Below are 23,814 nucleotides of genomic sequence, written 5' to 3'. Positions count from 1 at the left end.
TTTTTATCGGAATGTTCTCGACCAATTTGCAATTTAAATCATACAAATAACTCATCGAATCGTTAGAGGTACCATTGATTAATTAATCACATACTTCATAATATATTCCGAATTTATAAACCGGACGAGGTATTTGCACTTCCGTGTGATTCAATTAGAAATGCAAAAACGGGAATGACAAATCCTAATTGAAAACTTTGGAAACTTAAAACACAACACTTGCTTTAAGAAAACTTTATTTCATACGCATTACACGTTTCAAAACTACTTTTGTTGTCCTCGCGAGGAATAATAAGCCTTATTATTTGGGTTTAGCTCCTTTGACCGATTGTCGTGCTCTGCTTGAGTGTACGAAGTGTCCGAACCTGACAAAATCACAAATGAGGGAAAATTTCATTTAGTCAAAAAACAACTTACCAGTATTTAAACCCCTGCTCGAGTAGTAGGCCGAATTATTTGGATTCCCTTGATTGGCATGATTATCTTGTGCATCTTTATCCATTTTTATGCTTTTTCGAATTGCTCACTCTTGGAAAAATGATTTGGGAACTGCTCTTGTTAAAAATCGCTGATGTGCTGGTTTATATATACCCGAGTAAAATTTTTTATCGCAAAAAGGGGATTCACATATGAGATATTTGTGATCGACATTGTCAGGTAATAAATTAATAAGAAACGGTGGTTTCATTATCATGAAAATAAATATTCCAAAAACGTTGATTTTATGCCAATCTTCTTGCAGCCCTCTTACACTTGGATTCCAAACGTACCAAGAAAAGGCCCCCACGATCGACCTCATCGGATAAGAGGTCATGGGCAAGGTGGTGTGGCCCAACCTGGACAGCCCAATCTCGGTGACGATCTTGGCAACGACACGGTTGAACCAACCAGGGAGGTTGCACTCATAACACCAGGAGCATCTGATGACCGCCATTGTTTGCACAAAGCAAGACGACCAGAGCCACAAGACCTGGCTCGAATGGACCACAAACTTGTAGAGACCCTTTCAGGACAACCCGACATCTGGCGCATAAATTGCGCCGTGTATGATGCTGCTCGTGAACTTGCCCAAAGGTCCCAGCCCATAACATCGGGTGCGGACAAAAGGGCTGAGCGGCGAACACAAAAGTTGGAAGCCAAAATCCGGGAGGCGAGACAATACGCATCCCGTATCCAGTGTGTGTTGGAATACAAAAAGGCTGGGCGACCGTTCACGCCCAAGGTCCGACGCATAGCGGCGGACTTACGGTGCTTTCATCACACCCTGAACGGTGCAGTGTTGCAAACCATCAAGCAGCATTGTAATGAAAGGATACGGGCACTAGTGACCGCCAAAAAGTCATTAGTCAGGAGAGCGAAAGGGCAGAAACAAAACAAGGTTTTTGCGGAGAGCCCCTCTCGCCTATTCCAGCCGCCACAGCGTGTTGGAGAAAATCCGCCTACCCCGGAGGCTGTCCATCTGTTCTGGAAGGGAATCTACGAGCAAGTACGGCCATTTAATGCCGATACCGCGGCCTTGGCACAGTTTGGGACTTTTCTTAATGAAAAGTTCCAGAACCCAAACAACCTGTGCCCACCGATAACCCTTGAGGAGGTTCAAGGTACCTTAACGGGTGCAAGGAACTTCTCTGCTCCTGGACCGGATGGGATTAACTCCTACTGGTGGAAAAAGTTTCCATCAACCCATCCACATTTGGTCCGCATCTTTAATGCTTGGATGCATGGGGAGCAGGGGATCCCCCAATGGTTTGTCGAGGGCCGGACCGTGTTGGTTCCTAAGAACGGGGATTTGTCCGATCCAAAGAACTATAGGCCAATCACATGTTTAAACGCATGCTATAAAATCTTTACAAGGGTCTTATACATGCGGATACTTAAAGCAGTGGATCCTGTTTTTCGTGAGGTATGCGAACAGCGAGAATCAAAGAGGGGTGTGGCTGGCTGCAGGGAGAACTTGCTGATAGATCGTACTATCACGCAGGACTCCAGGCAGTACAAGCGGAACCTCTCGATGGCCTGGATTGACTACCGCAAGGKGTTTGACACAACGTCTCACCATCTCGTTGTGCACCTTCTCAAGAGCCTTGCGGTGCCTGATCCTATAGTGGAATGCCTAGAACGAATGATCCTACTTTGGCGAACCAGATTCACCATAACATCAGGTGCCACAAAAGTTCGCACAGAGTGGGTGACGTTCCGGAGAGGGGTGTTTCAAGGAGATTCCTTGAGCCCCCTCTTGTTTTGCATTTCGCTACTTCCGCTTTCAATTGCCTTACGAAAAACAAAGGGATATACTTGCGGCCCACCTTCGCACCGGAGGCATAAGGTCACCCATCTTTTCWATATGGATGACCTTAAACTTTACGCCTCCGGAGAAAGAGAACTACAACAATCTCTTAGGGTGGTGCAGGAGTATACTCATGCGATTGGAATGGAGTTCGGAACGGACAAATGCGCACTGGTCCATATCAAGAGAGAACGATGCGGAGAATACGGAGAGGATGAGCAACTTGCTGATGGAAGCATTCTTAAACATCTGAATGCCGGAGAGACCTATACCTACCTCGGCATTGAACAGCGTAATGTTCAAGAGGTAGGTAAAATCAAAGAGTCTCTTCGTGGCAAGTATCGGCAACTGCTCCGGCAAATTTGGTCTTCCGAACTGTCGGGGAAGAACAAAGTTGCCGCAACAAATATGCTTCCCGTTCCGATCCTGCTCTGCTCTTTTGGAGTAGTGAAGTGGACTAAAGGTGAGTTGCAAAACCTCGATGTAGGGACCCGCAAAATGATGACTCTTCAAAGGAGTCATCACCCAAAATCATCCGTTCCATGGTTATATCTCCCACGTAATCGGGGAGGCCGTGGACTCTTGAGTTTGCGGTGTCTGCACGACAGCTTTGGGTACAGCCTGTAAGATCATCAGGAGCTCGGATCCCCTTCTTCGCATGGTATGCGAACACGAAAGAGGGGAGGTGGGAGCATTTTTGTTTAGGGCAGCACGAAGGGCAGCGGATGAACTCGGTCTTGTCTTCGATGAGGAACGAGTGTCTGAAAACTCWGWCACKGAGTGGGAGGATACTCGTTTCCAGGCCCACYTAAGGGAWGCCGAGGTGCGCAGTTTATTGCGCAAGCACTGTGACAAGCCCATGCATGGTGTCTTCTATAAAACCATAGAAGACCAGGGCTTGTCTCAGCGGCTGACCTTTGTCTTCTTGAAGGCAAGTGGGTTAAAGTCGGAGAAGGAGGGGTTTATCATAGCCTGCCAAGATGGTGTTTTTAACACGCTCGTCTATCGCAGCCGCGTGATGGGTATGGACATTCCGGATATTCGGTACAGGGCATGTCGCACTGCACCAGAGACACTGATGCACATACTGTCGGCTTGTCCGAAGTATGCAGTGTCGTCCTATATCCATCGCCACAATGCGGCCTAACGAGTGGTTTACTACCACCTTAGACACTCGTACGGTGTAGACGAAACACCTGTGCTTCCCTATGCTCCAGGAGACATTGAGTCGGTAGTGGAGAATGAGAAGTGCCGAATTTATTGGAACTTTTCGTTCTCAACTACAGGACTCATTCAGGCCAACAAGCCTGACATTGTCCTCCTCGATCTTCTATCTAAGGAGATGTTTGTGATCGAATTCTCTGCTCCGGCTGAGCCAAACATCTCCGCTAAGGAGGAGGACAAGCGGTTAAAATACCGAGATCTCCTTCAGGAGCTCCGTAGGCTGTATCCTGGCTATTCTATCAAACTGGTCGTCTTGGTCATCGGATGTTTAGGGGGTGCAAGACCAACGCTGCTTTCGTCTTTGAAGATCATTCCGGCATGCCGTGACGCGGCTGAACGACTTGCCGGTCAAATGCAGAAGGCGGTAATCCTCGGCTCATTGCTTCTGCTCAGGGCACACGATTTGTGGACCTAGGATTTGCTTACCATGCGGTCGTATGGAGCAGGTTCAAGGGTATGGATTAACCCGACTGGAATTACCCTTCAGTTGTCGGAGACTGGGGGCTCTGGTTCCAGTCAAATTTAAACGAGAAAAAAAAAATAATAATATACGTAATTAATATACGACCGTATTTGTACGTTGCAATTTCGATTGCAGCAACAGATTCCCGGAACTATTTCTGGAATTGTGAACTTTACTTGAAATCCATTTCTATGGTTTCCGTAACATTTGCCATTCATCTGACAATTATCAATTAAGTGTTTGTTTCACTGTCAAAGTATAAATGTCGTGCCTGCACGTGCAATTACTGGACACATATCATTAGTTGATAGCAACACTATCCCTAATGATCAGCCTCCTTGGCCACGTGGAAAATGGTCAATGCCCAATTTTTTTTTATAATTATGTAGATATACTTAAGAATTTGACACCTGTGGGAAAATTCTTTTATAATTCAAAATACGTGCGCTAATTTTGAGTAACAAAAACAAGAAATCCAAAAAATTTTTTAAATTATTTGTGTTGTTATAAGTTCATTATTAGTAATGATATAATAAAAATCTACAGTTTCAAAAAACTCCCTTTTTATTTTTAGTGTCAAGTACCTTTAAAAGGTAAATTAATACTTATTAATGTCTTGGTTTCTGGTTTTTATATGTATATAATTTTGCGCTTTATTTTAATATTTTGTAAATACGAGGATTTACTTTGAGCTTTATTAGGGGATTTACCTTTTTTCCTACTATCTGCACTTTCTATGATATCGAAATTGTTATCATGTTATCTATGTACTTTGTAACAAATGCTATTCAAATTCATACTTGAAGAACTTTGAAATCACTTGATGTCGGTAAATTTTTAGTTTTGCAAGACGGTTGAAAGATTTGGAATCATTTTATCGTGGCATTCTCATGTATATTTCATCTTGGCGGATGGTGCGAGAAAATGTATGTCCGTGTATCCCATGCCGGTGTTGATTCTGGTTCATTAGGCAGGAGTGCATGTACGGTATTGATCATTGCACGAACAACACAACATTAAATTTAATGGATTAAGGCTGTATAAGGGGCTTTCTCCGCATAGCCGACGGTGTGCAAGACATCTCCCAGCATCCCTGAGCCGCAATCTTACTTTTCTTAACCGCTCTCGCCTCGTATGTTAGAAAAACCGTTTAATTTGTGTCCGGTATTGTGCGAGTTTCTTCTGGAAATTAGATTAGCAGATAAGGCGAGTGGGTGTGCAAAAAAGTCGTCTAATTAAAAAGCTTGGCGGTAGATAATAATTATTGTCAACGACAAACACAATTATTTCCTTCTGTCACTGACACTCAATTGGATTTCCATCGGATGGAAAATTAAAATTGTTAATCACAGACCCGTGTAATTAATCAAATGCAAAACTAAATCAATTTTGAATTTCCCCCGTGTGCCACACTAAAATAATTGAAATTTGTTTTTTCTAAAAAGGAAAAGTCGTCACAAAGTAAATTAATCAAAGCGAAAGTGTGATTTTGGCTGACGCGACGCGAGATCAAAGTTGTTCAAGTAGCTAAGGGGCCCTTGCGTATTATGCACACCCAGATTTGCATAGATACAAGACCTCGGCGTCTTTCATCTCCCGAAAATAATTAACGTAAATCAAAATTCGCCTCCATTAGAAATGAAAAACTTTTCCTGAATGCTTTCACCGTCTTGTTTTTAGTCGAGTTTTTGGCTAAGCATTTATCTAATCGTCTCGCGCATTTGTCAGTGCGAATTAGAATTTCTGAATCGCCGTGACGCTCTTCGATAAGAGCCCTCTTTCGAATGAATATTCATTTCATACGGATGTAAAATGTGTATTTAAAATTCTCGTTTGCGTTTCGAGTTTTATCTCCACCGATTTAAGCTACACGTGAATGTGCTCTAATTCCAAATCTCCATGAAATAACAAAATTTCCTCGACCGAATCGTCCCAAAAACGTACACATTTTTTACTTGACGTGACTCATCAACATATAAATGGGTATTCGATTGTAATTCTGTCTTGGCGGACAGGCGAGAAAACGCCACATTTACTTAATTAGTTTTGAAACCGGACAAAATTGGCGCGAAAAGCGCCATCTGCAAACGACGGACCGTGAAATCGACGACGTCATCGCCATGTGCACCAATCAAAAATCAAAATGAAAAAAAGACGCTATTTTTAATAATAAAAGTGCTGACAGGACGAGTCGCTGCGAAATTAATTAGGGCGAAGGCTGAAGGAGCTTATTTGCTGCTGAAATGGCACCGACGACTTTTTAATATCTGAACATAAATCCGCGCAATTTTACTGTTTTTGTCCAATCAAGGGACAAATCACAATTTTTTCTTTTCTCCAAAAAGTTTTAATTTATTTTTATAATACCATTTTTATCCGCTAGCAAAATAAAAAGTTTTCAATAATCATGTGAAATTCTTCCAATATACTCGTATCTACTTTAGTTTTTTCTGTTTTATAAAATCTGTATTCACAATTTATTTTTTTGTTGTAAAAAATCAAAACACGCAAAAAAATTTGAATTTCATTAGAAATTTTTGGCAAAGAAATGATTAATTTTACATATTTTTCAAAAAGTTTTTTCCGTTAATGAGTAAAGTATTGACCAACTTTAATCATGTTGTGCTGTAAGCATTGAAAAACCTAATAGTTATTTATGTATATATCAAGAGATTAAACAATTATACAAGGTGATTCACGAGGAATAATGAGCCTGACCAAATTCTCGATGCAACCACCATTACTTTGCGCAAGTTATTTTTCGACAACTGAAATGTTGGTTGCATCGAAAATTTGGTCAGGCTCATTATTCTTTGTGAATCACCCTGTATTTGAATCCTGAGAATGGTACCTAATGCCAGAGGCAATCAAAGGGAGCAGAGGGCATTTTGATTCTTCTATTTCATTCTAAAGATACAAAACTTTGTCAAAATATTCAGTTCATTCAATAGCAATTAAAAAAAAATAAAATTGGTATCAAGGTGATTTTATGTCGAAAAACACTCAAAAGATTCAAGTCTTTCAATTCCAGTTTATTTTAAGAGTAAAAATTGGGATTTTATTTATTTTATTTCAGAGGGAATAAAGAACTAGATTATTAGCTAACAACAAGGGGTTAAAGCGTTGCTTTATTCTCTGTTGGAAGAAAAAAAATTAAACAAAAATTTTAATAATGTAAAAAATAGGTTCCTATTATATTAAGGTTAAAGCACAGTGATAAATATTTACAAGAGAAGTCGTTTCTGGTTTATTGGATTATATTAAGAGGATTTTTGAGTGCGTGTTTGGGCTGTAACCGGTTGGAGGCTTGAAAATCCGTGTTAGGTTTTATTTAAAGCTGATATTACGTGACAGATTTTTTAATAAGTGCACTAGTTCAATGGAAGCTGGCAGCTTTCAGGTCGTTGAAAGCGTGTATAAGAAGGTTTTATTTGAAGAACATTCGAGAATGCGAGCGAGCACCTAAAAAGTATCGCCTCTTGCAAATGAAAGACTCGAATCGACTTTTCAAGATTTAATGCATTTTTGGGCTATAGATGTACGAAATAAATAAAAGTCGGAAGTGGAGGTTTTCCCCCTTTTTCTGGCGAAGTTTCGAAGAGTAAGAAAGTCGAGATTAAGATAAATGCGTTAAAAAACCGCAAACTTCTGACTTCTTGATTCAGCATTGATGACGGGGTGAGTTACGACCTACGTGTCGGAAAACAAGCAAAAAGAATTTCCATTGCTAAATGTTGGCGATTTTCGTCTAGGTTCAAGTTTTCTTTGAGTTAGTTTTCCGCGCTTATTCGAACGATAAATTATTTCGAAATAATATCGCAGACTCATAATTCTTTGTGTTTTAAACGAGAGAAAAGCTTTCAAATCGCGTAGTCAATGAATTACAAAGTCTCCTTATCTCTTTGATATTCCATTCTGATACTTGAAAGTCTGACATGTAAACGAAGTATTCGAGCTAACGTAGAAATTTTTAGTTTGACAAAACGACTCTTTTCTTTTAAGTTTTCTTATCATGTCCCAGGGTGAAAGGTTCGGTTATAATTCATTAAAATAAGGTCAGCTCTCGTATTGATCTTCAACTTGAGACGGACCGGAATAATAAAATTGATCCACAAAGAGATTTGTTAGAAACTTTGTAATTGAACGAATCGCCTCGATTGAATTTTGTATTGGAACGTGTCCTCCAATCAGCATTGCCAACTTAACAAAGTAATTAAAACGAACGAGGATTTAAATAAGGATCGTTATAGGCGCCCCGTAAACGAACAGTCCGTTTAAATCAACTCCTAAAGCAATATACAATCATTAACCAACAACTTTGTCTGCCTTTTCGAACCAAATCAGGCAATAGAAAAATTGCCAACTTTACGACCGGACATTTCCAACATAACCTCTACATAATTTAGAAGCAAAGTCGCATTGTTAACACACTAGTACCAACCTCCGCGCGCGGAATACGTTATCGCGATATCGGGAAACGCGCCGTTTTTAATTACTTCGTAATGCACGTACATTGATGACGGTTGGCAACAGTGATGCGCTCAAACCATAATTAAATTCAAATTCCCCGTTCGGCACTTACCTTAATAAACAAGCAAATTGCCCCAAATGTAACAGACATATACTGGAGGCAAGTTTGCCTCCACTAATTTGGCGTGACGCCCTCGTTTTACATGGTGGTCTGCTCGTCTGTTTTCGGTAAATTACAACGAGGGGGCGTCATTTCGCAATTATACGACGCACCATTGCACTTTTGTTTGCATGAAACACCAACCCCCCTTTTTGTTTATTTATGCGGCGGTCACTCTAGTCCAAAAGGAAAAAAGGTCTTTGACGATGGATCCGTATTAATTATACATCCAGACCCTGGATGGATTATGCAAATTTTTCAAAAAGGGATTCTTTAGTTTTAAAAGGGTTGATTTAAAAGCAGCAAAAATTTATTTAAATCAGACAAATTAAAAAAGTACAATACTTAAAAACTGACAACTAATAACGACTTGCATTCAATTTCGACACTAATTCGGTCATTTCGCTCAAATCCTGTTCGATATCCTTGACTTCGCGCAGAGCATAATTCAGGAGGTTAAATACACATTCACTATCATCAATTTTATCACTAGATTTACCACAGCAATTTAAATCACTATCACTGCGACCACTTCTTAACCCTTTCGGTAAATCTTCTAAAAACGCCCTATTGAAAACATTTGGTGAACTGTGCTGTTTTTGTGATGCTCTTCGCATTATCTTTTTCAAAAAATAATCACGTTTTTCTTGCGGACTCATATTGTAGATGTTAGGGACTGTTTTATTGTGCCTGAAATTATGTTATTAGCAAATGCCAAAAGGTTATTTTTTAAAATTACTTGCTGAGCTTGTCCATGTTGATTCACTGGTGAGTTCTGAACGGTTTTAGAAAATTCATAGTGTTTAGGGGGAAGGGAACAAACAAAAACAGCAACATGTTTTTCTAAACGAAATAAAATAGAAAACAGAAATTTATTCAGAATTGAATTCTTGTTTTACAGAATAATTGTCTTTGTTTTGTTTAATTTCATGCGAGTTTCATATTAAGTTAGATTTTTTTTATTGTTAGTAATAAAATACAGTGTCAGGTAGTAAAATTAGTCTATTTAGATATTATTTACAATTTTATAAAATTTTTCTAAAGTGGAAAAAGTTGAATCGATTTGGTCAATAATTTTTGAACATAATTCATTTTGAAAAAGAGTATCAAAAACCGGCGTTTTTTTCGGCTGATTTAAATTTTCATTTCTGTCATTCTCAAACGATATTACTCTAATACCATCTTGAACTTTATTTAATACAATTTCCACACTGTCAAGGGTTTGCATAATATTCTCGGTAACAAGTCCACAATCTTCTGAAATTAAACGTATATTAATCTAAGGTTAATTATATCTAAAAAAATTACCTTTTTGTACGTCCTGAGTTTCGGAAAAATAAATTTTAGCATTTTTATGTTCACTTTTCATTTCATTGTCTTCAATATTTTTGTGAAGCTATGAATTGTTCAAAAAACACTCAATCACACTTAAGATTTTGTTGAAAAAGTTTTTAGGTTGACTTTGAATTTGAACTATTTGTGTTTTTTGTGAACCGTTACACTGCTTCCGAATGAAACTCATATTTTCAGTTTTAGACTGACTTTCCGACTGAATAATTTGTATTTTTGTAACACTATAAATACCTGAATTTTTACCTGGAAATCCTATTTGAGGTAATTTTTGCGATTAGTGAGCTGCAGAGAAGGGGTTTATCTTGTTTGGCCTAAGAGGGATTAAAATTTTCTTGTTTATCGAATTTGGAACTTAATCAAGACGTGTTGTTTGGAAGTTGAAGGGTTGAATCCAGGTCGATGGCTTGCAATGTACCGGTGGTTGGTAAATATTCGAGCGACAATTGTAATAGACTTGATTTGCATAATATAATAGCTTTTGTTGTAGTTTCAGTTTGATAACATGCTATGCAACATTTTAGATGGCATATTTGTTTTCAACCGAGATGGTTGTACGATGAAACCGGCACTTGCTAATTATGCTAATTGAACGCCACCAACTCTAATTAGAAATGATGGAAATGAAAATAACACGACACCGTCACAGCTTTAGGGAATTTATGCGTTAGTTCATCTTCCGCAAGAAAAAATGAGATTATGGTTTAATATCAAACTCTAAACTTTTCCAATAACATCGCGTCATTAGTTTCTCACAAAGTGCATTGACACTTTTTTACTGCACCACAGCGATGATCGATATACGTGTTAAAAGTAATAGAACGTAAATCTGGTGCAAGAACCCCGGAATGATGATCTCGACGCATAAAACCAATGATGCACAAAATTACAACGTCACAATAACAGAATACACTAAACCGGGATGAAGTAATGCAATGTAATTTCACGTAATTGCCCATTTGTTTTCTAATGTTGCGACTTTATTACCGCGTTGTATTTAATTGTTAGTTTAAGAGGGAAATTGGAAGCGTTCGATCGGGAAAATAGGTTTTTATACTGCATATACAACTGGAGATAAAAGCCCAACATTTTTACAATCGATAGACTGTTTTATTTAGGGGGGAGATCAAGTAACAGTTTCCTTTATTCCTCATTATCGGCGATTGAAAGGGGCGCCTTGATGATCATTACTCGAATGTGGTAATAAGGAATGCGTTACTTTTACCGAGGGAGGAAAATCGATCGTTTTTCAGACGTTGTGTGTGTGCTTTAATTTTTCATTATGACCTTAATTAGACGCTTCGGTTGAGTCAATCAGGGCATCCTTGGAGCGAAAAGGCATGTAATTTTCGTTTAAGCGTTGTTCATCATCCACATCGCGCATTTATCCGATATTTATGATTTGCAAATAGGCCGCTCTAGTCGAAATCACCATTACAGATGAGACCCATAAATTTTACAACAGACATCGGCTAATATTTATTCACACAAAGCTGTAATTTTCAGAGGGCGATCCTCGCTACAGTGATAAACGTTCCTGATTAATTATTACAAATAATAATTTATCGCCGCTTTCTCTTCGCAAACAAGTCGTCTCTTTTGTTTTTATTGTTAACAAACGTAAAGCTCGGCTTAATGATTTCAAGATTTGGGTGTAGTCCTTTCACGTGGGTGTGTGGAGTTTCCTTGGGCCGATATCACGTATTAGACGGTGTTTTAGAAGTTTCAAAACTTCGTTTTATCCTGGTGTAAAAGATGTTACTTTTTCCGAAAAGAGATAAATTGGAATTTAGTTTCTTCGAAGGCACGTATCGCCAAACAAAATAAATACGCTAACTTTTCTCCTGTTGGAATGATCACGGAAAATTTTTTTTTAGCCGGAGCTGTACTTGATTGCCATATAGGCGTGCAGATTATCGCTACTCTCGGCCTGGCTTTTAAAGCGAAAAAATGCAAAGCCGTTGTTACTTGGACGAAATAAGGGTGTTCTCTAAAGCTGTCAGATTATCAGACTTGAATAACAACAACGCACCGAGCTTTTGTCCTGGCGTATTCCGTGCAATTTGTTCTGATTTGCGCTCGATTTCCTTTTGTAAATTTTTATCTAGTGGCTTCCTTCGTTCGCAAACTGTCACCAAAAATCACCAGAGTGAAAATCGAGCTAATGACGAGTTGGGGATTTCTTGTTGATGATATTTTTTCTACATTGTTTGCTTTTTGTGAAAGGAGATTAATCTCGGATTATTATTTTAAATGAGATGTTTTAGCAGTGTCTCGATCCTTTCTGTGTCTTTACAACTCCTTCATTTACTCTCTTAAACGGCTTTATTACGTCTTAATGAGCAAGAAAATGAACAAAAAGATAACTAGTGAAAGCTTGAAAAGGTTGAATTTTGATAGATTTTTGTTTGTTTTATGGTGAATACAAATATGCACTTTAGATGCAACTGGTGCAAGACTGGTTGTGGCATATAACGTTAACAAAATTGCCTTGAGGCGGTGGCTTTGTGAAAATTATATAAATTGCGGATTTATACTCTACCAAATTCAACTACTTCAGATTTAATTTAGAAAAGTTTCGGTTGGGATTTTTGGTCTAAATTTAATAACGCGAAGTGAATCATTTATTAGTGAAAATTACGCCGAGACTCGGGAATGTGAGGTGTGATATATGTGGTGTTAATCCCTGAATTGGTAGTGACATGAGGCTGCCACCATACAAAATTAATTTTCGTTTCCCACAACACCCTGTCGACGATAGGCACGTGCCGATGTCTTTTATGGGAAAAGTTCGGCCACATTTTCTCTCACACTCCCCACGCCAAATTGTTTTCTTTCATTTAGACTATCGATGGATTTGATGGAACGCTCGATTTAATTAAGCGAGTTATGTGTGCACGAGAGAGGAATTTCGTTGGCACCACGTGAATAAGAAACTCGCTTTATGCTAAAAAACATTTCGTTAACTTTTGTGCGTCTAATTTAAAATTTTCTTCATAAAAATTCAATGCAATGCAAAAACCGATCTTCAATAAAACTTCTAATCTCCCGAGAATTTGCGAATACAATTTCGGGATCATGTTTATGCTGCCAATTTTCGTTGTCACGCTTTGTTACCGGTTTTACGCCTATGCGCTTTGAACAAAACTTAAATCCTCTCGAGGATAACATTTTCCTCAAAGTAACGATATCTGTCGAGAAGGCCCCATCGTCTTCTCTTTTCTTTTCTTTATGGAAAATATGCAAAAAAACTCGGGAAATTTTAAACTTGCCCTCGATTCTACTCGACACACTCACTCGACTGTGTTATTGATTCTCGTTTATGAAACGCTCTGACACATATTGGGCCGTATCTTTATTTTAAGCAGGTGTAGACCGACGTCAAGACGATTTTCATGATCGGAGACGGCGTAAGGGCTGCAACGTCGCCGCCTACACTTTTTGCAAACCATGAGGAACCAGAAGAGCAAGCGGAAACTTTTATTTTAGCAGTAAAAAAATAAGGACTTGTTTGTTTTTTATTTGCTACTGCTTTACTCTGACTTTTTTCTACAATTTTGAGATAATTTATCACAGTGATTCAAATCAAAAATCTTAAAAAATGTTTATGTTTAAATACTTCAGAAGAAACGAAAACTTACGACAATTTTTTAAAATTGTCGTAAGTTTTTAAAATCAACCCTCATAATCGCTTTTAATTTTGTAATTTAATTGACAATTTACGATATTGATAAATTAGTTATACATGAATTATGTTTTTGAAAGATATGAAATATTAACATTTTTAAAATTTTTAAGTAAACATTGTAATGCGATGAAGGTCCTACTTAATTTTGGGGTAGTTATTGTAAGCAATTCAAATAACCAAGAATGTAAGAAACAATGTGAGAAATATTTTAAACCTAAGCTTTAAACGCAAAAATATTATATACCAGGCGAAAAAAAGTATGAAACCAAATGTTTTTTACTTAATCTATTTATTTTTTGAAAAAAACTAATTGATGAATGAAAAGTACTATAGAAGAATTCTTTTAATTTTTCCCGAATGTCATAAAACTTTGTTGTCTTTGTCGTTCTTCTAGTACTCGTGAGTAGGTAGGAGCAAGTAAGATAAACGTTTTGCCGCTTTTTGGTCCCACCAGTGGTATGTTGTCTTTCTCGTACTTAGGTTGTTTAAAAGAGACAGCACACTTCAGCACGCCCATCTGCTTCACTCAACCAAAACATAACACTGATTCTCAATACGTTAAAAAAATGCAGCAAGAGAAATGGACAATTAATGAATGGATAAAATGAACAGACTTTTAAGATTTTGTTTTGCGTGGAAACATACAAAAGACTTATTAATTTATTTAAAAACAACAAAGACAAAACAAGTAGCGCATGGGATTGTTATTTGACACAGTTTTATGATAATCGAGAAAAATTAAAAAAGTACAACTATATAAAAGCAGGCACGGAGCTAGGCCCTCATATTTGGAAGGGCCACTATAGGTTCAATAACAATGGGTACCATGTTTTAAGTCTTTAAAAATCTAATGTTAGTGAAAAGTGGTTCGGGAAATGATAGTTCTGTTAAAAAGAAACATGTTAAAGTTGTATAAACAATAATAAATTTAATTTTTTTAGAAGCAGGTGGGCCAAAAGGTGGGCCAGACCCCCTTATATTTACGTGCTTGTATACAAATGTGACGTTTTACTAAAAATAATATTTGTCAAAAATTTGTTTTTACGTTCTGCAAAATTTTTAATTTTTTTAAATGACAACTCACTATAAAACCTTTTTTTACAATGGATTTCAACTAACTCAATTTTTATCGAAAAAAATCACATAACTAAAAACAAAACAAAATTTATTCTTAAAACATTTTTTTAATATTTTTTCACTAATTGATATATTCTGAAGCGAAATTATTGAAAAAAAGAGCGCTTGTTTCTATACCTTTTGTTCATTTTCTAGGTATATGAAAAAGTTCAATATTTTTTAATAATTTTGTAATAATTGTTAATATGTAGTAAGAAAACCTGAATACTAAAGAAAATTTGACCAATCAGAGTTGTAGATATTTTTCTTTATATTCTTGATTCTAGATCTTGAAAAATATAAAGATATTCATTTGTTAATTTTCTTTCAAATTAGCAAAGCTGTAGAAATGAATTGAAAATAAAATGGGAACCGATTTTTGAAATGTTTTTGTAAGTTCAATACTTTTGGCCCAATTGTGTAAAGTGACTTTTCCGTTCACTGAATCGAGGATTGGCCAAAGTGCTATTTGTTCTGAAAATTCGGTCAATTGTCTGTATATTTTTGCAGTATAAAAGGAAAGGAGAATGTAATGTTAATGATGTAAAAGTACTAAAGGTGTTTTGTGTGGTCGGGTTGCCCCGTATTTTACTTTAATTTAGTAGGTTGAGAGAATATTCGTTTTATACCCTAGTAGAGTTCGGGTCGGTTCGTATCCATTTTCCCTTATGCAAATTTAACTTTAATGAAATCTTTGAGATGTAAAAATCTCTTAAAATTGTAATTTCCGACTTGAAAACAAGATCGTGACATTAAAAACATCATAATAAAAAAATAAAAAGATTATGAAGTTGTAAAAATTACGACTTGATGAAAAATTATGCTGAATATTGTGATCCAATGATTGTTGTTGTGCCTAATCAAGTTGTGTTTATTCTTGTCAGTTGAAGTATCATGGGAGAGAATATAAAGAGTCAAACTATGCAAAAAAGTGGTCTCGGTTAATTGAAAATCGACGTGCCTGATGAGGAATATATTATTCTTAATCAACGGCGTTGTGGCTGTTTATTTTTGAAGTTGCCGTGTCACGGTGCAGCATCGTCACAGTGAAAATATTATGAGTGTTTTTTTAATTTCGAAAACCCGTCCCATTATTGAGAGAAGTAGAACAAACGATGTGCGTGAAGAAATTGTTGTTGGCGAATAAAAGCCAGCCTTGAGGTGTCGCCCGGTGTGACAATAACATACATCTCGGAGCGCAAAAATGCTAAAAAATCGTTGGAAATAATCTCGCGCGTTTTTCCAGACGATGTAAATGATGTATTTCTTATGTATAAATAATTTACGGCAGCATAAACATATTCTAGGCTCGAGGCGGTTATTTTGTATGCATTCGGTTAATAGTACAGCCATCACTCTGAGCGCTTTTCGAAGAGAGTTTTTAAAACCCCCCGACGATGGCAAGAGATTCAATTAACGATCTTCGATGTATGTTTGCTTTTAATTATTTATATCCCGTTCTAACAAATAAGGATTTGTTCGCCTCGAGCGGCCTCCGTATTTATTTAAACGAACGGTGCCACCCTATATTTAGTACGTTTTGCTTCTTTTTTTTCCTTCAACGACGTGTGCACACGACAGTTGGCAACGCAAAACGCGGCCAATTATCGTCTCCAAGAAATCACACATATATGTGTATAAAACTGATACGAAATTGGTTCCATTAAAACACTAATTAACTTTCCGCCTCACTATTACTACCAACAAATGATAAAGGGTTAAAACGAATGAACTAATAAAACACGAAATTCAATTTGTGTGTTGAGGCACTTAATGTCTCGTAATAGAGTGTAATAATTCGCGAAATGCATCCCATGTCATCTTAATTATAACCACCCGATATAAACACGGCTCGTAAATTTTCTCTTGAGATTTTTTAATGATGAAAATTACGACGATAAATCTTTTCGTCGTGAAACGTACGACGACGCTTCGATCTCTCTGTTTTAATCAACGAAAAAGTTAAAAACCGTGAAATTGGACGGCACCGGAATATTCGAAAAGCGCGCCAATTAATCCGACAACTCACCATGCAATCTTTACCCGAACGAAATGGAGCCCAATTTTACGTTCTAATGCATATTCATAATCCACCGAAAAAATCGAAAACCCCAAAAAAAAACAATAATTACTGAGCTTTTGAGATTTCGCTCCAAGTCGTGTTTGGTTTTTTACTGTTTGATTAGTATTCACTTTCGGAAATGATTGAATCTTTATAAGTAATGTTATTAACATAATATCTCGGAAAGGTTAATTGAAATTCTATCGATGCACTCTTTTCGATTACTATTATCTATGCAAGAAGAAGAAGAAGAAAAATCGTTGTGTGAATACCGAGAAATTACACAAAAGCTATTATTTCACATCTAAATTCATATAATACGATGCATACCAACTGCTCGTTGAGCACCTCCGTATAATAAATAATAAACAGTTTGAGAATTTTTTCCCAAGACGATCTCAGTCCGTATTTTTCGTTTAATGAATGCATTAAAAATTGGGCAACTCTCGGCACACCAGTTGGGAAATTTATATTATGAATAATAATTGCATATAACGAATTACACGACTCGCATGTTGGCAGCAAATTACGTAGGATCCGAACCCATTTATCGTCATATGAACAGCGTTAGATAGCTGTAATTTAACATTTTTAACTCGACTAACATGCAATTAAAATATCCTCGCTGTTAATAAGTTCAAACCTACTACCATGTAACTCGAATACATAAATCGCTTGTAGGCCAGTCAAATTAAACATTTTTGCCTGAAATTCAGTGGTGTATTAACCCAATTTTGTTTTTTACATTGTAGTGTTTGATATAGCATTCTCTTCGTTTCTTTTTTTATTAATTTTGTTAATTCAATTAACATTATTATTATTATTATTATTAATGTTAATTCAAAAATAGAAAAAAATAGGGGATGATTTAAAAAACAATGACTGTTGATTCAAAAAGATTTCTTTCTCGCTCTCTCCTCAACAAATACGTAATTTTGACTAATTTTGACAAAACTGAGACCATTAAGCAATTCATTTTCGATGCACATTATTGCTACGCGTTTAATTTAAGATTAGGTAATGTAGATCTAAGGTAGTCTTTTACTCTCTTCAATGCTGAAAAGGATCTTTCACCTGTAAAATTAGTCACCGCTTTAGAAACAAACATTTTCAACAAAATCACAGGATTAGAGGACTAGTCGTCAATATTTTTCAACTTCAATTTTTTTAGTAAATCCAAATGTTCATTAGACGAAAGATCTAGAGGTCCTTGATTCGAAGCAATTTGCCTTCCAAGTTATGATGAAGATGTTCTTGGAAGTTTCAACCGAAATCATTATTTTCATTATTCATTAATCTCTAAATACGACTCTCGCCTCTTGGAAAGCTCAGCTTTCAGCTTGTCGATCTGTGAAATACCTGGATGCGAAATTCATCTTTTCTGTTGAACCCAACGTTTCGATCTCCTCCTGTCTCATCGAATTGTTTCAATCTCTTCTTCCTTTTTCTAGTGACATACTGGTAACTTACATTATCACATAATTTGATTACTTGCAGGATCAATATTCACAGTTTGAAGTTTTTGGTTCACTTGGACGTACCTAGTATTGTGTTCCAAAAACAGGTCATAATAGCTTTCTAAGTCAAGTCTATAATGTAATTCAAGAAACCCTTGTGATTGTGAGCCAACATTGTTCCAACAAAAAATAATGACCGTGAATTTATTTTGCTCCGACAAACACGATTTGATTATTTCCTTAAAGAAAAAAAATCTTTCTCTATATTTTGTGCTCCTTGAAATTTTTGCGCCCCAAGCCTCGGCTTCTTAGGCTTCTGCTATAATATACGCCACTGCTAAAATTGAAGAGTAAATTTGAATAACAAGAATATTTTAGTTTTTGGAAAGTCCAAATAACTTATTTAAAATCGTTCGTCTTTTTCCCCATTTGTCCTCATTTTTGCAAAACAAAAAGAAAGCTTCTCAAATCAGTCAAAACCTAAAGAACTATTTGCTTGGCTTGTTGGATTTTTCAAATCTTAGATTCGTTTAGAGCGTTTCACTCTCAACAGGTGTCCGTTTGAATAGACAAAAGGGGAAAACAAGAGAAAAATTAATATTTATAGTAGAGTACCATCACGTAGGACCTCCTCCGCGTTATTAATATCGTTCCGGGAACGAAATGTCGTTGCATTTGTCTCCGTGATGGTTATATGCAGGCAGCATTTCGTTTGAATACAAAGTTGGCGTGCTCTTAAGCGATTTATTTAATGCATGGATCTGGAAGCACACGTATAAGCTCATAAATCGGTCAAAATTACATTTTCAAGTAGCAGGAAGTGACGTTTTCATTCGGGAAATGTTGTTTATTGCGTATAAATAAGGCGACAGAAGTTTTTCATCACGTTGTAATTATGATTCGGTGTGTTTTGAGTCGCAAAATTTGTGTTGTCTGGACCCTATGACGTCTGCGAGTGACATTTACACACACACACACACATACACACACATGTCCATTTCGAGCGACCCCACGACTGAAATTCGAATAATTTACATAAAAAGAATATTTGTCGATATCAATGACAGATATCTATTCTCGAAATGAAAACGTCTGGTGTGTGAGGAGAATACGAGAATAAGAAGTGAGGGTGAATTGACGAGGATGATGTTTATGTATATCCTTTAAATCGAAACACGTGTCAATAGAAGGAAAAACAGACGCTTGCTGAAAAATTCCGAGGGAAAAAATAATCGAAGATAATGGTATTTTACGATTACGATCGGACTCGTTTAGGTCTCACTGTGTTAAAGTAGCCATAAGTTTCTTTATGCGCGTTATTCGTGTAATAGTATAGGAGACGTCATGTGGCGATATTTGGCATAAAACCTTATGATTCTGTATTAAACAAGTCCGGTGGACGGTTTAGGCTCATTATTCTGCGATTTATTTTTGTTTGAAATTTTTAATCAAATGAGAGGAAGGCAACAAGTTGTCGGAATATTGAAAATTGTTGCGACAAAGGCAGTGCAACAATGCTTGATGACGAGCGCAAAGTTGATTATGAAGACGAAGAAGAAGTGGAGAAGAGCGATGATTCGTCCGACCTTGGCTTAGGTATTGATTGATGGAGGTCGTGGTCTCGGTGGTTGGGTTAAAAGGCAAGAGATGGCTATGTTTTGTAATTGATCCGTAGTTGAATAATTAAGATGAATTTCTAGTTTTGGTATGTTTTATTAATAAGTCGTTTGAGTTATTAACGATGTTGTCGGCATGCGGGGTGTGCTTATTAATTCAGGAGTTTGATGAGCAAGAGTCGTCTCATTATTGAGTTATTTAGCGAAATGCATCCAATATTCATTAAAGGTTGGAGTTATCCGGCGTTCCAAACGTGATTTTATTTTTTAAATGATTAATGAAGTCAGCCATAATGCGATATGCAAGACTAACTAACTCGAGAAGGAGGAAGAAGGACTAACACAGATGTTAAGTGGATGGAGACCTACATTATTGAATATGAAGAGTTGTGGCTCTTTCGATAAAAACACCATTAAGGAATGCATTTATTTAGTTTATTAATTGCAAGAAGCCGGGCTTTTTGACAGCTCTAGATAAACAATTTATCTTGTTGTTGAAAATTTAAGAGAATCACTCGATCCGAGATATAATTGGAACGCTTTATCAACTTTATGAAGACGTTTATACTTAAAACCAATTAAACGAAGGGGGGAATTATTGTACTTGTACAAGAAGCCGTATTCATCCCGACGTCAACCCTTTTCATCTTTCGTCTTTCGATCGGATTCAATAACTTTATACATATTTATGACCACGGTGTTTAAAAAGCAGTTTAAGTTAATTACTTGCGTTAATAACGAGAGACCCGATCTTGATTTAATATGGTGGTCGCGCTGTAAGAACTTGTAACTGTCACATTCTGTGCCTTATCGCGAGTTCATCTTCCGATTTATTAATGTTCCTTTTAAATTCGTATCGAATACTTCGATTGTCCATTACATAACAGTCGTTCTAATCGCTTCTCATAATATGCATAATTTGAAATTAATTTTTTCATTCCTGATGAAAAAATCACAACAGTGGCGCAGCAGAGATAGAGTTTAGGGGGGGTTTACTTATGTAAAAAATTTTAAAAAAAAATATCTAGCACAGTATGCAGTCAGTGATGGTAAAATAGTAGCATAAACTGAAAATGCCCATTGTGTCACCAAAATAGCAAAAAGCTCTTACGCGTTTTTTTTTTATTTTACTTATGCTTTGTTCACTTATTTGTTCTTATGCTCTTTCTCTTTCTTATTATGCTTTGCGTTATTTTTTGCTCTTATATGCTTTCTCTCTCGCTCTTATTATACTTATTAAGATGTGCACATTTTTAAAATTTTGCGCTCTTATGCGCCCGCCATCTTTTATTGCTAATTTGAATTAGTATTTGAATTTGAATTAATGAAAAATTTCTGACTTAGGCGGGGTTTGATCACCGGGCCTACCTGGCGGTGATCTTATGCCGCTACACCACGATGCCGCCAACAGTTTCAATGTTTTAATTTAATATACATTCATACAGACTTAAAGTATGTTTCTTGCATTTTCACAACGTTTTGGTAATTTTCAAAGTTTCTTGAACCCCCAAAAGCGCAAATGGTTCAGTTTTAACGTACCGTTAAAAAAAAATGGAAATTTTAGGCGATTTTCAATATTGCTATAATAACTTCGGAATTATTGACGCTAGTCCTTTTTGTTTGGTACCGCTGGAAAGCAAATTTAATTTTTAATCATAATTATAGAAAAAAGGTACATAATTGTCTTACGTTAAATACGAGTAAATATCAAGAAAAATGCTGATAAAGTAAAAAATATCCAACATATTAATTCAACTATAACTTCTAAACGATCAAAAATTTTACAGTTTTCTCAACGCCAATGGATTTCTCGGAACATTCTTTATACATAATATAGTATGTATACATAAAAACATTATAACGTTTAAGCTACAGTTTTGCCGCAATTTACAAAATAGTATAATAATTTTATTGTTTCTAAAATATAATTTTAGTTTTAGATTATTATTCTGGTAGGATGGGGGGGGGGTGTTTAATCTCCAAAACTCCCCTCTCCTGCGGCGCCACTGAATCACAACAATTTGAAACGAGCTCTACGTTTAGCTTTGGACTGTTGGTGATGTTGTTTTCGGGATCGATGGGGAAGAAAGCTATTTCGTACGTGGAGAGAAAGAATAATAATTTGTAATAACGTGAAAAATCTTGAGTTACGGCCGGAGTTGTATTGTGTAAGGGACAATTCCACCCGGACCAGGGACGAAATATCGACGAGAAGCAAAGAAGTGACTTTTATTTTTTGCGTCCCGTATACCTAGTTGTGACATTGTTATTCAAATTTTGATTGGGAAATGATGGAAACAATGAATTTCCAAATAAAACAACAAATTCTCAGTCCATTACAGGTTGTATTTATTGAACAAACCGCAACGTTAACTAGATTTCGTTTTATGACCTGATTTGGTTGCTGCAATATAGATTGTACGTATTTGAAAAAAGAGAAAAATGGTCGAGTATAAGATCGATAAATGGTTCACATTGGCGTAAAATGGTACGAGTCGGGTTTCGATCTCCATAATGGGAGTTGAATCGAGCCGTCGATGGTCAATATAAAGATCATATCTTTTGTTTTAAATCCTCCTATTTATAGAAAAGTGCCCGGATTTATGTTCATTAGAGAAAGCATAAAATCGTTCATCATCCTAAGCATATCACAACAACTTTATGGTCCAATATATAACTGTAAATTTATTAATGCTCTCCATGTGCTCACACCATTCGAGCTTCGCTCTAAGGATGAATTGCCATGGTTGCGGCACAAGTACCGCAATGCAACAATTATAGAAGATATAAATAAGTTGCTACCACTACTAGCACCACCTTAAAATGTCTTATTAAAAATGGTCGCCTTTTTGACACAAACAAATTAATTTCGCTCTGATTTATACCGAGTGTTGGGGCGGATTTACAACTTATGATATTCTCGGGACGCGGAGGAAATTATTTAGAGGCTATAAAGCGTCCCAGGAATGTGTGTTACCGCAGCTGGACGCATCTGATACGGTCAGTTTCTTGGCAATGCAAAACTCGGAGTTTGTGTTAATTTTTAATTGTCGAGATGGAAGTGGGTGGCGGTTGGTTTACTCGCTGCTGTTCATCGTCCATTAATAAATAACTAAATCGGTGAAAAGGAGTTTTGTTTCTCGAAGGTGTTATGTGTGCGTACCGTTTCTGAAACATTCCTATGGTAATTGGGGGCCGTTAAATTTTATTGTAATGTTCGTTTGCTTTGTAGCAGTGTAGGAGTAACTGAATATGACCTATAAATTAGAAATTACGTACGAAGCCGCGTACTTATTTTATCTCATCGTAATTTATGGACAAAGGGAAAATAAAAGTTGAACTTTTGAATAATAAAACGAGCGGATATTACAATTATTTATGACGGATGGGAGCGATTCGGGAAGAAGGTTTCAATTATTTTATTCGTATACCTTATATTTTTTTCCCGTAATGAAACGATCGACCGGACATTAGGATAAAATTTATGAGTGTTGAATGCGGCCAAATTGGGAAATAATGTTTCAATTACGAGCTCTCATTTCCTGCATTATGAATTATCCACGGTTTTGATTTAAACCATGGTCGTAATCAAGCTTCCCTCTCGCTGCCACCCCCTACCAATGATTACATTGCACTTCGATTAAAATAGTTGGAATTTCACAAGTTTTTCAATTAATTCGCACCTCCGTCTATTCGAAGAGAGTTTCCTTTCCGGTAACAATAAACATTCTTCGCCTTTTACCTAAAATTTCCATTGGAACAGAGCCAGACTGATTAAAATTTTCGATTAAGTAGATTAATTAGGATGGAAACGTTCGAATTTGAAAGCTTGTAATTCAGAAAACTCCCATTTCCGGATTCACAGACCAATTTTCCCTTGATTAGTACGACTGGCAGACGCGATTCCGCCATGTTCAATTA

General features: G+C 36.7%; 3 protein-coding genes across 3 annotated transcripts; 1 reads left to right on the top strand and 2 right to left on the bottom strand.

Annotated features, from left to right (window-relative positions):
• Positions 1-219: 219 nt before the first annotated feature.
• Positions 220-589, bottom strand: LOC123005585. The gene is made up of 2 exons (XM_044399398.1): positions 418-589; positions 220-365 (listed from the first exon to the last, which is right to left on the bottom strand). Exons 1-2 carry the CDS (start codon positions 500-502, stop codon positions 265-267), a joined length of 186 nt encoding a protein of 61 aa, XP_044255333.1. The 5' UTR covers positions 503-589; the 3' UTR covers positions 220-264.
• Positions 538-3,926, top strand: LOC123005199. The gene is made up of 4 exons (XM_044398857.1): positions 538-579; positions 743-2,750; positions 2,908-3,391; positions 3,458-3,926. The coding sequence occupies exons 1-4, from the start codon at positions 538-540 to the stop codon at positions 3,924-3,926; spliced, it is 3,003 nt and encodes a 1,000-aa protein (XP_044254792.1).
• A 4,961-nt stretch (positions 3,927-8,887) lies between these two features.
• On the bottom strand, positions 8,888-9,436 carry LOC123005564. The gene is made up of 2 exons (XM_044399359.1): positions 9,344-9,436; positions 8,888-9,294 (listed from the first exon to the last, which is right to left on the bottom strand). Exons 1-2 carry the CDS (start codon positions 9,358-9,360, stop codon positions 8,964-8,966), a joined length of 348 nt encoding a protein of 115 aa, XP_044255294.1. The 5' UTR covers positions 9,361-9,436; the 3' UTR covers positions 8,888-8,963.
• Between the last annotated feature and the right edge of the window lie 14,378 nt (positions 9,437-23,814).

Source organism: Tribolium madens, unplaced genomic scaffold (assembly GCF_015345945.1).
Source record: "Tribolium madens isolate multiple individuals breed KSU strain unplaced genomic scaffold, Tmad_KSU_1.1 Scaffold_20;HRSCAF=117;Tcas5.2_LG4, whole genome shotgun sequence".
NCBI classification, from domain to species: Eukaryota; Metazoa; Arthropoda; class Insecta; order Coleoptera; family Tenebrionidae; genus Tribolium; species Tribolium madens.
The sequence above is the reverse complement of the archived record's forward strand: the minus strand, read 5'-3'. Positions and strand labels throughout refer to the sequence as shown.